We start from the raw sequence: 12,770 nt of genomic DNA on the forward strand, positions 1-12,770 counted from the left end.
GTGGGTTCGAGCCCAGTGTCGGGCTCCGTGCTAACGGGAAGGAGCCTGCTTGACATTCTGTCTCTCCTCCTCTCTGCCCCTCGCTTGTTCGTGCTCTCTCTCTCTCAAAATAAATAAACTTAAAAGAGAGAGAGAGAGAGAGACTCATTGGCAATTCTGGCCTCACCTTCCCCCACCTGCAGATGCTCAGGGCTCCAACATACCTCCAGGTCCTTCCTCAACCTCTTCCTTCTGCCTGAAGGGCTGGTGAATCGAACAGCTCCTATTTGCGTTTCAGAGTGCAACAAACACCACCTCCTCCCTGAAGCCCCCCAGCCCCTCCTGATGCCCCTCTGGGCTCCCATCAGTGGGGCGTGCTGCCGGGGCTGGCCCGGCCCAGCCGGGAGAGTCGATGGCACGCCCCCTTTTCCCGATCCCGTTTAGAGTTGTCGGGTGAGTAGCTGGGAATCGGCCGTCTACACCATGGAAATAAGCACATGCCACACACTATACAAATCGGGCTGTTTTGAGTGGCTCGGATGTGCCGGGCTACAGATGGAACAGTGAACAAAATCGAGCGAGTCGCCCTCGTGGCGCTTAGAGTCGACTTGCCATCTCTGTCTCCAGCACCTGTTTCCAGAGTTCTTCCTTCAAGGCTTTCGCTGTCCCTGTCTCCACCCATCCGTGCCCCCACCGGCCCCTCTGCTGTCCATCCACCCACCTCTGCTCATCTGTCCTCCCAGGAGGGCCAGCTCTTGCCTCTGTTTTGCACCCGAGTTTAGGAGCGGAGTCCCCTTCAGAGACAGAGGCAGTGAGGAGCCGTGGCAGGGCCAGGCCCGAGCCCCCCACCAAGCCCCAGGCCTGGCCTCCGTGACCCTGGTGCCCCTCCCCTGCACCCCGGCCCAGAGCTCTGTCGCCTGGAGAGCTGGGCTGCCTCCCCAGGGAGCTGGTGGCTCAGGTGGCCCCTGGACCCCATTGCCCCCGAGAGGATGTGAAAACCACAGCACAATTTGGCCCAAGTGTCCCCGGGGGGGGGATGGTGGGGGAGGGTGGGGGATGGGGAGGGCTGCTCGCACGAGCAGGGCCTCCGGTTTCAGACCCCAGCTCCTGTGTGAGCCTCGCTCACTTTGATCCCGGGTCCGCAGCCCCACGGTTGAAGCCATCAATGTTCTAGAACTTTCAGCACCAAGGAGTCTCATGTGTGACTCTCTCGGGGACTTCCCCAGTCACCCCATCTTACAGATGAGTCACAGCGAGGCTTTCAGCAGGACCGACTGACATCTACCAACTTGTAGGTCAGATTCATCCAAGAGGAGGGACAAAGCAGAGCTTTCTCCTTTAGAAAATGTTACCCTGCAGGGGCGCCTGAGTGGCGCAGTCGGTTAAGCGTCCGACTTCAGCCAGGTCACGATCTCGCGGTCCGTGAGTTCGAGCCCCGCGTCAGGCTCTGGGCTGATGGCTCGGAGCCTGGAGCCTGTTTCTGATTCTGTGTCTCCCTCTCTCTGCCCCTCCCCTGTTCATGCTCTGTCTCTCTCTGTCCCAAAAATAAATAAAAAACGTTGAAAAAAAAAAAAAAATTTAAAAAAAAAAAAAAGAAAATGTTACCCTGCAGCCTGGCCTCTGGGGACAATGACAGGAGGACGGGCTCAGACAGTTCCAGGCAGGAGTGGGGATGCCCCCAGGGCTCTGAGAGCAGGCCAGCTGAACCCCACTCTCTGCCTCCTTAACCCTGCTTGGTGGTCTTGAAAAAAAACGTCTCTAAGGGCGCCTAAGGGGCTACGTCTGTTAAGCACCCGACTTTGGCTCAGGTCATGATCTCGGTTTGTGGGTTCAAGCCCCGCATCAGGCTCTGTGCCGACAGCTCGGAGCCTGGAACCCACTTCGAGTTCTGTGTCTCCCTCTGCCCCTCCCTGTTCAGTCTCTCTCTCTCTCTCTCTCAAATATAAGTAAACATTAAAAAAAAAAATTTTTTTTAAGGAAAAAGCCATCTCTAAAGGTGAGCACCCTTATTGGAAAAACAATCTATGTTCTTGTGGGGTTTTTTGTTGTTGATGTAAAAGTAGGAGTTGACTGATACCCAGCTCCCGTGCAAAGCTCATGTTCAGGAAGGTGCCTTCAAACGTGGCTAAGAAGTGTCTTCTTAGCTTCTTAATTCACATTTGAACAGGCTCTCTGATAAATCATCAACAAGAACTTGACTTCCCCCTAAGTCCCCGGAGGGGAACGGAGGGCTACATCATCACTGCCGATTCCTGCCCGCCCCTCCCCCAAGGGAGGTTTCCACCCCCAGTGCTCCCCCCACCCCGCCACGGGGTACCCCAGAACCCGGCACGTACTTCTGCCCCATGAATATTTCTTGGGTGCGTTAAAGGAATAACTAAGTGGGCAGCAGGAACCAGAAACAGAAATCTTGGTTGGTGGGGGCTGTTTCTAAGAGACAGGCTGATGTTAAGCCTGGAAACCCCCCGTGCGCCCCTCAGTCTGGTGGGAGAGCCCACAGGCGCCCGGGCTGTGGCCGATTTCTCAACCCCGCCCACCTCCAGCCCCAGGCTTGGTCTGGGCAGCAGAAGGAAGGAAACTGAGTTTATTGAGGGTCTGCTCTGTCGCACCCTGTACACTGGGTGACCTCACCCATTTCTCCCCAAGATGGGTCACATACCCCCACACCCTAGTCCAAACGGGAAACTCCAGCCCAGAGAGGGGAAGCGGCTGGCCCAAGGCGGCACAGCCCAGAGGCATCACAGTTAGGAAGCAGATCTTGACCCACCAGGCTCCCCCCAAACCTCCCCACACCCAGGATCACGGTGGGCCCCCTCCATCCTCTTCCCCGCCCCGAGAAGTGAAAAGGAACAGTATGGACGTCCTGCGGCTCCTGGAGGCCGGATCCGGAGGGCTGGAATTCGGACGCCGCAGGCAGTGGCCTGGTCCCGTCAGGGCCGTGACTAACCCTGGACCAGCCCCTCGGCACACGACCTGGGGCCACCCCACGTGTCTGGCCACGAGCAAGGCTGGCATCCCGTGCACACAGTCACGGACACATGTGCTTCTCACATCCGTACACACGGGGACCTCGGGTGGGCACAGACGCGTGTGGCCTCGGGCACGTGGCTTCACCGCGGCACGCTCCGTGCCCTCTGGCAGCTGTGCTGGTCACACACGGACACAGCAGTGTGCACCTGGGTCGCCGTAAACACCGGGCCCGGGGGCCCCGTCGGGGGGACGGGAGGTTGCAGGCCGCTTCACCCTCCGGCCCAGGGGCCCCCAGCTCTGGCTCAGGGCCGAATGGCTCGGCCGGCTCCGGACGGCCACTCGGCCTCGCTAGCTGGCCTGCGGCCCAGATCCCTCAGGTGGAGGGGTCATGACCACCCACTGGCGGAGGTAGCTCCTGGGGGGCCCTGCGTCCCCGGGGCTGGCGAAGTCACACTCCACAGGGCTCCCGCAGTCAGAGCCCGCGAAGCCGCTGTCAAAGGTGTCCATGTCTAGGCCGGCCGGGGGCGAGCCTGCCTCGCTGCCAGGCACCCCTCGGGGTGGCCCGCCGCTCCAGGGTGGCCCCGGGGTCCAACCCGCCTCATCTTTGAGGGGCAGCTTCAGCCTGTCGAGGAGGCTGCCCAGAGGGCTGTCCGGCCCGCCCAGGCCACCAGTCGAGACGCAGCCACAGGACAGGACTGTGGTCTCTGTGTCCAAGAGCGGGTCCCCGGTGCTCGAGCCGGGCTCCAGACTGGCGTCCAAGTTCAGGGCTGGGTAGCCATCATCTCCGCAGGTGCAGGACCAGGCACAGGACCCCTCGGTGTCCGCCACGGTCACCGTGTCAATGGACACGAGGCCGTACGGCCGGTCCCTCTCCTGGCTGTAAGCTGAGCCTCCGAGGCTGCTGACGACGGAGTGGGCTGGGCCCCAGAAGCCCAGCTCGGGCACCCCGTCCGCCTCCACCAGGTCCGCGGGCTCCGGCAGCTCCGTGGGCTCCGGCCCCTTGCTGGCACCCTGCGGCGGGCAGCCGGTGTGCGTCTCCAGGGACGAAAGCGCCTCTGGGCTCCAGGGCACCAGCTCCAAGCTGGAGGCAGTGAAGGGCGTGCCCACCCATTTCTGTACAAGAGAAAAGGGGCCGGTCATGACGGGACACGGGCGAGGATGGTGTGAACAGACACAGAGACCAGACAGAGACAGCAAGTGACGGGGACACCAGTAGATAAAGAGAGTGACGGCGGCCAGAACCCTGGTGTGCCCCTGTCCAGACACGCTCCTCACCACCGTCCCCTCCTCCCCGGGCCACCTGCAGTGGCCTGCCAGACCACTGGTGTTCAGAGGCCCGGGGTCTGCGTAGGGCCTGGGTAGAGGGGGCCAAGATTCCTGAGCGGCGGGGACATGGGGGCGGGAGGGCCTGAGTCCAGGGTGACAGCGCCGTGGCCTGGTCCCCCGGTTCACTTCCTCCGGGACGCTTCTCGAAAATGGCCATGTTCCTGTTGGCGTCCCCACTAGTGTGGACGCTTCGGGCGCCAGCCTCTATTCTTCCGGTCGCAGCTGCGTCCCTAGAGGCTCACACAGCGCCTCGCACACAGTAGGTGCCTAATAAATGCTTATTAACTAAACGAACGCACAGAGTGAATCAGCGACAAGCCGCTTGGAAAGGCCTCTGTGTGCTTAGTGGGTGAAGGATGTGGGGCGATGATAAACCAAGGCGGCGGCCCCCAAGCTTTGAGAACCCCCCTGCCCTCGCTGGCCGGGGGTCCCACTCATGACACAGGGCCCCCGCCCAATGGGGAGTGAAAATCCCTGAGGACCCGGGGCTCCCAGTTCGGGCACCTTCTGCCTCAGAAAACCCATCTCAGGACCCGGCTGAGGCCCCCGCGACTGATTTGAAATTACTTGTCAGCTGAGGCACCAGTTGCTTGGCCTTTCTGTGCCTTAGTTTCCTCCTCTGCAAAACGGACCTGCCAGTGGCACCGACCCCACGGGGTTGTTGCAAAGAGTGAACGGGTTCCTATCTCTGAAGCTCCTGAGGGTCGGTCGAGGGAGCACCGAACAGGTGCTCGAGCTTCAGGGCAGGTGCAGAGGGGAGACGAAAGTCTCTCTCCCGTGGGGGGGAGTGGGGGGAGCCCGGGCCGCTCCCCTGCCTCCCTAAGGCCGTTTCCCCACCCCGAGCCTCAGACGGAAGGGGCAGGGGGCAGAGAGCGCTCAGTGCGGTGCCAGCCAGCCAGCAGGGGCTCAGCCACTGCTCTGGTCCGCGTTTCCTGACATCCAGGTTCAGACGGAGGAGGCGGGCTGCTCCCCTCCCCACCCCCCCCCACCCCCCGCCCCGCCAGTCACCACATCCTCTGTGCGGCGGGCCCTCCCACGCTGGGTGGGTGTTGAGCGGTAAATGGGCACAGAGCCCCGTGGGCGCCAGCGGGTGCCGGGTGGGTGGGGCTCAGCGGGAGATCCGCGTGTTTTGCAGGTAGGGCCAGAGGCTCCCCAGAACCCGCTCCCCGTCTACCTCCCTGTCAAGGGCTCCCGACAAAAGACCCAGGAGGCCAGTTTGTGGCTCAACCAGCCCCTGGCCCAGCTGGGCTCCCCGGTCGGGAAATGCCGCCCCGTGTCGTGTCATTTTTACACCAGGTCTGCCCCACCGGAATGATTTCCTGCACTTTGCAGGTGCGGCGACCGAGGCCTGGCTGGGGCCCGGGGGCTCTGGGCCCACACACCTGGCGTGCGGGTGCACGTACGCCCCCAGGGGGTGAGAGGTTTCGAGGGGCTTGTCCCCGGGGGCAGGGCACTCACCCTGAAGTCTCCGCTGTGGCTCACGTAGAGGGGCTGGAAGAACTGCTCTGGGCTGGGCACCTGCACCCACTCTTTACACAGCCTGGGAGGGCAGAGGCAAGGTGAGAACCCAGCTCCCCAGCCCCCCAGAAGGCGGCCCGGCCTCCCGCTCAGGTGCCCCCCCACTTTGTCCCGCAGGAGACTCAGCCCCTCCCAAAACACACCCCGGCACCTCCCTTCCAGTCCTCTACTCCCGGGCCTCAGTTGCCACATCTGTAAAATGGGGGCAGGGAGTCTCGTGAAAGTGCCCAGAGTTTAAGTGCCTGACTGCCTATTCTCTGCCGGGCTGGTGCTGCCCCTTCTGAGCCTCGACTCCCTCCTCTGCCACCAGGGACGCCACAGGGGAGTGAGGAGCGGTCGGTGGGTGTCCGCACGGCGCCCTGCCCGGCTCCCCGGCAGCCAGACAGTGCCCTGTGCTCTCCGCTGTTATTCGTGTCGCTCTCTCTCCCCTTCCAGCTTCCCTGCCTCTGGATGAAGATGAACGAATTGAACTGCGCCCGGGGCGGCTTGGGGGCTGTGGGGGTGCGGATCCCCTGCCCAGGGCTCGGCACACGGCACCTGCATTTCCTGCCTCTGCCAGCAGCACTCATGAAGGCCAAGGGCGTTTAGGTTTTAACGTTAATCGGTGGCGACCTTCAGCAGAAACCCAATAAATAAACGGATGAAAGCAAAGGCTGTGGTTGGAGCAGAAGGGGCGGGGCGGGGGTGGATGATCACCCCTACCTTTCACCCCCACCTGGCGGCCCCACGTGACCCCCCCCCTCCCCAAACCCCGGACTCAAAGCTTAAACTTCACCAGACGAGATCATAGCCTACGTCGCCGTCATGAGCACAGGCTCAGCCCCCCTATTTCAGAGCTGTGCGGCTTTGGGCAAGTTCTTTGACAGCTCTGTGCGTCCTCGGTTTCCCCATTTGCGCAGTGAAGGTTGTCACCAAATATCCAGCTCATAGGGCTGCTGTGAAGGGGTGAGTGGGCACCCCAGCTGCACCGTGCCCAGTCAACAGGAGCCGTTTCCTATCTCCGTCACTGTCATTATCACTGTCGCGATGACAGGTTGTGTCCCCCAACCGTGGGTGGGCACAGAGAGGCCGAACCCCTCCCGGCCTCCCCGAATCCCTGGCCTCACCTCCAAGGCAGGTCGATCTTCAGGCCCAAGAAGACTATGACTACAATGACCAGGAAGATATACAGCAGGTAGATGTGGCCGTCTCCCTTTAGCTCTAGGAAGGAAGCAGACCCTGGGTAAAATGGAACCAACCTCCAGCGGAGGCCACAGGGGGCGGGGGGGGGTGGTCGACGGGTCGGGGCTGGTGTGGGGGGGCATTGGAGGCTGCCGGTGCCTCGAAGTGAGATGGGCTGGCGGCCTGCTCCCACCCCCCCCCCCAGACAAGCGACTTCATCTCTCTGAGCCTCCGTGTTCCCAGCTGCAAAATGGGCAGGTGCCCCTAGCGTGGGGTGACCAGGAGCAACCGGGTGCCTCACAGGAGTCCTACCCACCTTCCGGCAGGGTGTGAAAGGTGACCGGGTCACTCCACTCGCTCCACGTCCCCTGGAAGGCAGAGCCCGGCTGCGGCCCCGAGCGCACCTGGACCTCGTAGTCCGAGTCAAAGCGGAACTCCAAGGGAAGGAGAGAGACGCTCCTCGCGTCCACGGAGACCAGCTTTCTCCCCGGACTCTGCCGGCACAGAGACAGGATGCACCGGGTCAGCCCAGGCCAGCCGCCACCGGCAGCAGAAGCACCCTTCACCAGCTGCCACGAAAGGGTCCCCGTCTCTCCTGCAGAGTCCCTGCCCCCCTACAAGGACCAGGCTCAGCCTGAGTCCCGGCCACTGCAGGGTGGGGGCAACACGGAGCCACGGGCACTGCCTAAACCTTGCATGTCATACAACGCCTTGTTCTGTTTGTCTGTGACCCCAGCTGTCCTGGCAGGGGACCCTCGCCGCAGGGGCTGGGGATGCCCCAGGAGCAGCGGTGGCCCCCTTCCGGGAATCTCTACCCAGTGGGCACTTTTGGGATTCTCCCACAGAGGGCCTTCTCAATAGCAGGCATTTCTGGAAGCCTTCAACCACAGGCATCCCAGCAACGGATGCCTCTGGACGTCTTCCCCTGGGGACCGTCCAAACGACCGCATGTATGGAATTCTTCAACTGGGACCCTTCTGAAGGGTGGATGATTCTAGAGGTCTTTGGCCGCGATGGTTCTGAAGAGAGGGCCATTTGGGATCTCTCCAACGCTCTAAACAAGGACACCTCCAGAAGCCTTCAGCTGGGAAACAATGGTCCCTCTAACACTGGACATTCTCGGTTATTGAAACTTCCAGAGTTCTTCAATTGTGGCCGTTCTAAGCCCAGCAGGAAGGTTCCGGATGGCGCCCATCTCTGAAACTTCCTCTACTGTGACCAGGCTCAAGGTGGACCCCGGGGAAATGCCAACCCCTTCCTCTCTGGCACGCTGTCTCTAGGAGCCCCCTCCCCACCGCCAGCACCCAGGCTGCTCAGCCCTGTGCCTCCCCTCCCCTCTGTCCCCCGAGAGCCTCACCAGCGCCCAGGGGTCTCCCTGCCTCCTGTACCGCAGCTCATGTTGTAGCTTGCCCTTCAGCGGATAGGAATCGTGATTGGAGTCCCAGGAGACGTTATAATGTTCCGAGAAGGTCACGGTCACATTGAAAGGGGGGGACGGCTTGACTTAAAGGAAAAAGCCAGAAAGATAAGAAGGGGTGAGACTGGGCAGCAGCCGAGGAGGGTGTGGTGGCGGGAAGAAGTTCCCTGACCCCGGCTGGGCGATGGTGAGGTCGGGATCCGTGTCCCCAACCCCCCCAAGTGACTCTGGGGGAAGCAGCCCCTGTCTCCGGGCCTCAGTTTGTTCCTCTGGAAAATGGGAGGTTTAGACTAGCCGGGGGCTGCAGCCGCAGGGGCAGGAGGGTGACAGGAGTGGGCAAAGCCTGTCTGGGGACTGAGGCCATGTAAAGGGCCCTCCCAGTGTAAAGGGAGATGCCATCACTCAAGCTGGGCAGGACCGCAGACCAGGGTGGCCAGAGAAGGACAACCTGGAATCCCAGACGGGGGAAAAGCTCTCTCAAGCCCTGAAGGAGCCACTAATCCAAAACCTTGCTAAGCAACATGTGAGCCAGAGGCACCCCTGCCTAGACGATGACATCATTTCCGTTCTAAACGATGACGTCATTTGCTCTTAGCGCCAGCTTCCCTGAGAAGCCCAAAGATTCTCCATTAGCATCGATGCTAATGAGCCATCGTTAATACTAATTGATGCTAACGTGCGATCGTTAATATTAATTAATGCTAATGTGAGATCGTTAATATTAATTAATGCTAATGACAAAAGCGATCACTTCCGTACTGGAGCAGAGGCACCACCCGCCCCTTCTCCAGGATCTTAGCTGCGTCCGGCAGAGGTTGTCCTCTCCGGGGTCAGTGTCGCGCCCACGGCTCCCAGGACAGGGCAGGAGCAGGATGTGCCCTTGAGAAATATTTGTAGATCAACAAATGAAACTTGCAGGGGCCGCAGGAAGGAACCGGAAAGGTGGGTTGCCGCCTCTCGCTCAGAGGCCGGAGGGTGGCCCTGCTCCGTGAGCTTGCCACGCTGAGATCCAGAGGGCCCAATGAGCATGTGCGTGCCCGTATGTGCGTGTGTGGACATGCACGTACACGCGTGTGCATGCATGTGCACGTGTCTGAGACAGTGTCTCTGTCCATGCTGTCCAGGCCAGGGTTGGGGGGACATCTGTGCATTTGAGGGTGTACTTATGAGTGTGTGTGTGTGCACGTGTACAAGTGTGGGTGCGTCTGGATACGTGTGAAGCTTTGCTCACCCGCTGTGTGCCAAGGGGTGCAAACATGGACCCCCAGAGTGTGAATGACGATGGCCTCTTATCTTCTTGTCCCACCGCCGGGAATCTGGGGACAGTAACTCCCAGACCTCAGGGGCTGAGCCTTCCCAAGGGCAGGTCCCTCTTGGCGGTCTGTCTGCACGCCTCTGGGCACGGGGCTCTCACTCGCTCCCTGGACCCTCCACTTTGGGTACATGCGCACGCACACACACACGCACACACACACACAGCCGCTTCCTATGCCCTTCCCCGCCCCACCCTGGTTCTGGACCCATAGAAACAACGGTTTCCACCAGGGTCCCTCCCTTCCTCCAGGGTGGAGGGAAATTCTGGGCCCCATAAATGGGAGAAATCTCAGGGAAGTTTTTCCCTTGTGACAGTCTCCCCCGCTCGCCTCATGATGGGGGCAGAATCCCAGAGAGTTGGGATTTAAAGGGCCCTCATTCTACAAAGAGTGAACAAGTCCAAGGTCACCTACAGGCAGGTCCTGGGCCCCGGGCCAGGCCCATTTTGTGCCTCTGCTGCCTCTCTTTGGTTAAGGCCCAAGCCTAGTTATCAACCCAACACGACTTCACATCTGCAGAACAAACTCTAAGGGCAATAAAGACACAGGACAGGTTGGTTTCGATGATGGGGGAGGGCCGGCCCGGGGGGCAGGGGGCCCAGCCCCCACCCGGGTGCCCCTGTGCTCTGGGTCCCGAGGGATACTCACTGCTCTTAGCCAGGACAAAGCTGCCACACTCCTGGGAGCGATTGCCGGACTGATCTGTCATGTTGACACTGAAAATGTCGTCGGCCATGAAGTGGAACACATCCATGTGGCACGTGTACTCTGTGTGTGTGGCATTGTGGGTGGACCGGCGGAGGCTGCAGGAGGTGACCTCGTCCACTAGTTCTCCGTATAGGTCTTGCCTTCAAGGACAGAGCAGCCGATCATGGCTGGAAGCCAGCGGGGCTCAGTGCACAGGGCCAGGGCGGAGGCCCCGAATCTTGGGGCTGGGCGGGATTTGAGGCGAGGCTGGGGGTCACCTGGTCTACCAACACTTTCCCAGGGAAGGTATTCCTTCCCCTGCAGCATCCCCGGTGGGCTGTCTCCAGGCTTGGCTTGCATGCCTCCAAGGAACCGGGAACTCACCACCTCACATAGGGCAGCAACTCTCAGCTTGCCTAGACTGAGCCTAAATCTGTCCCTGTCGATTCCATCAACTGGATCACTGTCCTACGGGAAGGATGCTAACAGCATTTCAGGTCTCCTTCCTGCCTTCCTGCCATCCAACACCCACTGAATACCTAATAAGAACCTGTGCTGGAGGCTAAGGGCCAAATGAACCTCACCCCCTGCTCTGGGTGAATTTCCAGGGAGGCTGTGGAGAATGGGGTTGGCGGGGGGGAATGCTCTGGCTTTTTAACTCCCACTGGGCAATAAACAATGGGTCTTGAAGTGTGCATAGGAGTTCGGCAGATTCTTGTTTCCCTGCCTACACCTTCAGGCTCTGAACTTGACCACCTTTCAGGGCCAATAGGGACGTGTGGACTCTGTTCTTTGCTAAATATTTCTTAGAATAGAAACGTCCGCTCTGGCCTCTGCCTACCTCTTACCTTCTTTGCTTGTTATTCTCGCTCACACTGAGTCGCTCTACTCGGGCCACAGTGACTTCCTCACTATTCCTCAAACTCAGCTGCTCTCCCTCCCTCTGGGCCTTTGCACGGGCAGTGCCCTCTGTCTGGAATGCTCTTTCGCCAGCTCTCCGGCTGCTTCCTCATCCAGAGCGGCCTGTCCTGACCACCTGCCCCCATGTCACTTGCTCTGTACCCCCGTGGCCCAGGTTCCCGTTCCCTTTCATTGTTATCAGAAAGCAGCCTGACAGTTGTTTGTGTGATTATTGTCTGTCTCCCCAGATATTTCCCACACTGCAGAGCTTCTGGGACCTCATTGGTCTTGCACTCTGCTGAGCCCCCAGGGCCTGCAGGGGTGTAGCATTAATTATGGCAAGACTCCTGCTAAGTCAGGTGAGCCAGAATCCCCCCCCCCCCGGATGTCTGACGAGGCTCCTCACTTCCCATCATCCCCCTGGGCGACACCTGACCAGCCCGAGCTGCCGTCAGCAAGAACCCTATTAGGTCATTTAGCCAGAAACCCCCTTACCCTGGCCTCGTCCTATTGGTAATTTTCTATCCACTGACCCCACCCCTGCTCGTTGGCTCTAAATCCCTGCTTTTCCTGTCCCACCATTCTTAAACGAGTGTCGTCAATGAGTTTTTCTTTCACCGTACGGACGGATGGGGGCCCCGCGGGTTTTGGAATCAAGCTGCCCGTGTTTCAACCCCAGCTCCACCAGTCACCGGCTGTGCGACCTTGGGCAAGTTGCATAACCTCTCTGAACCCCGGAGTCCTCGTTTGGAAAACGGGTGCAATAACCGTGGGGACTGGAAGGGATCATTCACAGGGAGCACGGAGCAGGGAGGCACAGAGGGCTCAAAAAAAAATCACGTGGGAGTCTGGTGATCCGCGGGTCTCAAAATTACAATTGGGCTTCCGTGGGCGAGAGAGTACGGCCTTTGGGGCTGGACCGAACTGCCCCGTTCGTCTCTCAAGGGCATGCTCCGGACACGTCGGTGGGCCCCGTGTGGCCGTTCCTAAGACCGGCACGGTGATTCCAGGCTCACAGTCTTTCTTGGGGCTAAACCACCTGTTGCTGGTGACATTGCTGACAGGACGGTCCGGAAGTGGCGGCTGTTATTTTAATTGCTAAGCCACGTGCCCGGCACACAGTGGGTCCAGCTCGGCCTGTGGGCTCCCGCGGTCCCGCTCCACCGCAGTCCCAGGGCCGGTGAGGCCCGGCGAGGCCCGGCCACTTACCAGGTAAGGGTGAGCGTGCCGGGGTGCAGGGTCCATGTCTCTAGGGTGCAGGTGACTGTCTTGAAGTAATCGGTGTAGCAGACGAGGTCTAGGCAACCCCAGGCTGGAAGGTTAGGAAGAGAGAGGCCGTGGTGGGGGGGGGGGCGGGCCGGAGGTCGAGTGGAGAAAGCATCCCCCCAAACCAAGAAGCCTTCAAATACTTTGGCCAAAACGTATTACCCTTCTGGCCACACCGCTGCCTCCGCCGAGGGACGTGGGCCGTTTTGTTGGGAGACATGAATCGCTCACCT

General features: G+C 60.3%; 1 protein-coding gene across 3 annotated transcripts in view; it reads right to left on the reverse strand.

The window, feature by feature from the left end:
• Positions 1-2,497: 2,497 nt before the first annotated feature.
• The window catches only part of IL21R (interleukin 21 receptor), a 33,736-nt gene continuing 23,463 nt past the window's right edge, over positions 2,498-12,770 (reverse strand). For all 3 annotated transcript variants that reach the window (XM_042922255.1, XM_042922254.1, XM_042922256.1), the window contains 7 exons: positions 12,481-12,583; positions 10,333-10,532; positions 8,312-8,457; positions 7,271-7,448; positions 6,900-6,993; positions 5,734-5,815; positions 2,498-4,062 (listed from right to left, as the gene is read on the reverse strand). In XM_042922255.1, the coding sequence (XP_042778189.1) occupies positions 3,298-4,062; positions 5,734-5,815; positions 6,900-6,993; positions 7,271-7,448; positions 8,312-8,457; positions 10,333-10,532; positions 12,481-12,583 (1,568 nt within the window). In that variant the 3' untranslated portion in view covers positions 2,498-3,297. The remainder of the gene's footprint in view (positions 4,063-5,733; positions 5,816-6,899; positions 6,994-7,270; positions 7,449-8,311; positions 8,458-10,332; positions 10,533-12,480; positions 12,584-12,770) is intronic.

Source organism: Panthera leo, chromosome E3 (genome assembly GCF_018350215.1).
Source record: "Panthera leo isolate Ple1 chromosome E3, P.leo_Ple1_pat1.1, whole genome shotgun sequence".
Lineage (NCBI taxonomy): Eukaryota > Metazoa > Chordata > Mammalia > Carnivora > Felidae > Panthera > Panthera leo.